This window comes from Fukomys damarensis, unplaced genomic scaffold (genome assembly GCF_012274545.1).
Source record: "Fukomys damarensis isolate Sample0158 unplaced genomic scaffold, DMR_v1.0_HiC HiC_scaffold_32, whole genome shotgun sequence".
NCBI classification, from domain to species: domain Eukaryota; kingdom Metazoa; phylum Chordata; class Mammalia; order Rodentia; family Bathyergidae; genus Fukomys; species Fukomys damarensis.
The window spans coordinates 43,301,556-43,303,091 of NW_022900944.1; the positions used below are offsets into that span (position 1 = coordinate 43,301,556).

General features: G+C 55.8%; 1 protein-coding gene across 1 annotated transcript in view; it reads left to right on the top strand.

The window, feature by feature from the left end:
* The first annotated feature begins 964 nt into the window (after positions 1-964).
* Atmin (ATM interactor) overlaps positions 965-1,536 on the top strand; it is a 4,417-nt gene continuing 3,845 nt past the window's right edge. The window contains exons 1-2 of the mRNA XM_010609430.1: positions 965-1,090; positions 1,230-1,429. Of these exons, the coding sequence (XP_010607732.1) occupies positions 1,236-1,429 (194 nt within the window). The 5' untranslated portion in view covers positions 965-1,090; positions 1,230-1,235. The remainder of the gene's footprint in view (positions 1,091-1,229; positions 1,430-1,536) is intronic.

Below are 1,536 nucleotides of genomic sequence, written 5' to 3' on the forward strand. Positions count from 1 at the left end.
CCTAGCATGCCCTGGGTTCAGTAACCAGCCACTGCAGAGATAAAAAGTTGCGTGTGATTCCAGTAAGGGAAGAGCCGGGCACGATGCATGCCTGTAATCCCAGCTGAGGCACATTTGTGAATTCAAGGCCAGCCTGGGCCTCATAGTGAAACTCTGGCTCAGAACGTCGGAGAGAGAAAAAATTGTTTTTGTGGGATTTTTGAAAAAAAAAAAATAATAACAGATGTTTTGAGGTACAGTTGACACACTAAGAAATACAGCTATTTCAGTGACTGACTTAATTTTTTCTACTACATTGATAGACTTGTACAACTGTCAGCAGACAGCTGGTCTCTGTCTCACCCGATATCCGAGTTCTTTGTATCCCAAATGCAGAATTGAGCAGGACACACAGAAGTCGTGAGGGAGGCAGAGGTTTATTGCAGGGAAAACTCCACGGAGTGGGGAGTAGGTAGGGTTGCCTGAGCGCCCCGTCTGCTTTAGGGGGTTCCATGCGCAGCACCCAGAGCTGAGAGGTGGTGCCGTCGTGAGGCCAGTGCGCTCAGTGGAGATGCGGAGCCAGGTGCCTCCGCTGCCTGAGCTTCCGGGCTGGCTCGTTCTGGACTGTGGGCGCGGCGGGGGTGGTAACGGACCCCGCCTTTCTTCGAGTCTGCTGGGAGTCCTCGATTTTATACGCATGGGGGTGGGAACTACTGCTAATGACGCTGGAATACCCGTGGGCTCCCTGTGACCCTGAGCAGGGCCAGCGCTGCGGGCCAGGGCGCCCATGTCTGCAGAATCACGGGAGCAGAAGGCCTCCTGGGCCAGGTCTCCTGCCTCGCAGCCATGGTCACAGTCCGGTTTTAGAAGGTCCTCGCCTTAAAGACAACCCTTGTACCTATTTTATTCATTCATTTATTTCTACCACCAGCCTGTGCTAAGGGTTTTCTGAAAATAATGATTAAAAGTAATTTCCCTTTTGCAGGATGGCATAGTAAACCCAACAGTAAGAAAAGACTTGAAGACTGTACCAAAGTTCTACTGTTGTCCGATTGAAGGATGCCCCAGAGGCCCCGACAGACCGTTTTCACAGTTTTCCCTCGTAAAACAGGTATTTTGCTTTCCGTAATAAGCTCCTCCGGGACGAAATAGGAAGACATGGGTCGGGCCGGCGGCTCTGTACTTGGCGCCACGCCCCGGGGGAGGGCGGCGCGGTGTGTGCCCCTCAGCGTCCCGCCCTGTGCCCCCAGCACTTCATGAAGATGCACGCCGAGAAGAAGCACAAGTGCGGCAAGTGCGGCAACTCGTACGGCACCGAGTGGGACCTGAAGCGGCACGCGGAGGACTGCGGCAAGACCTTCCGGTGCACATGCGGCTGCCCCTACGCCAGCAGGACGGCGCTGCAGTCGCACATCTACCGCACCGGCCACGAGATCCCGGCGGAGCACAGGTGAGGGCGGCTGCGCGGGCCGGGGTGGAGGTGGAGGCGGCGTCCAGAAGCCGCTCCCAGAAGGCAGCAGTCGTGTCTGGGCCTAGACTCCTCCACCCAGTTGTTCG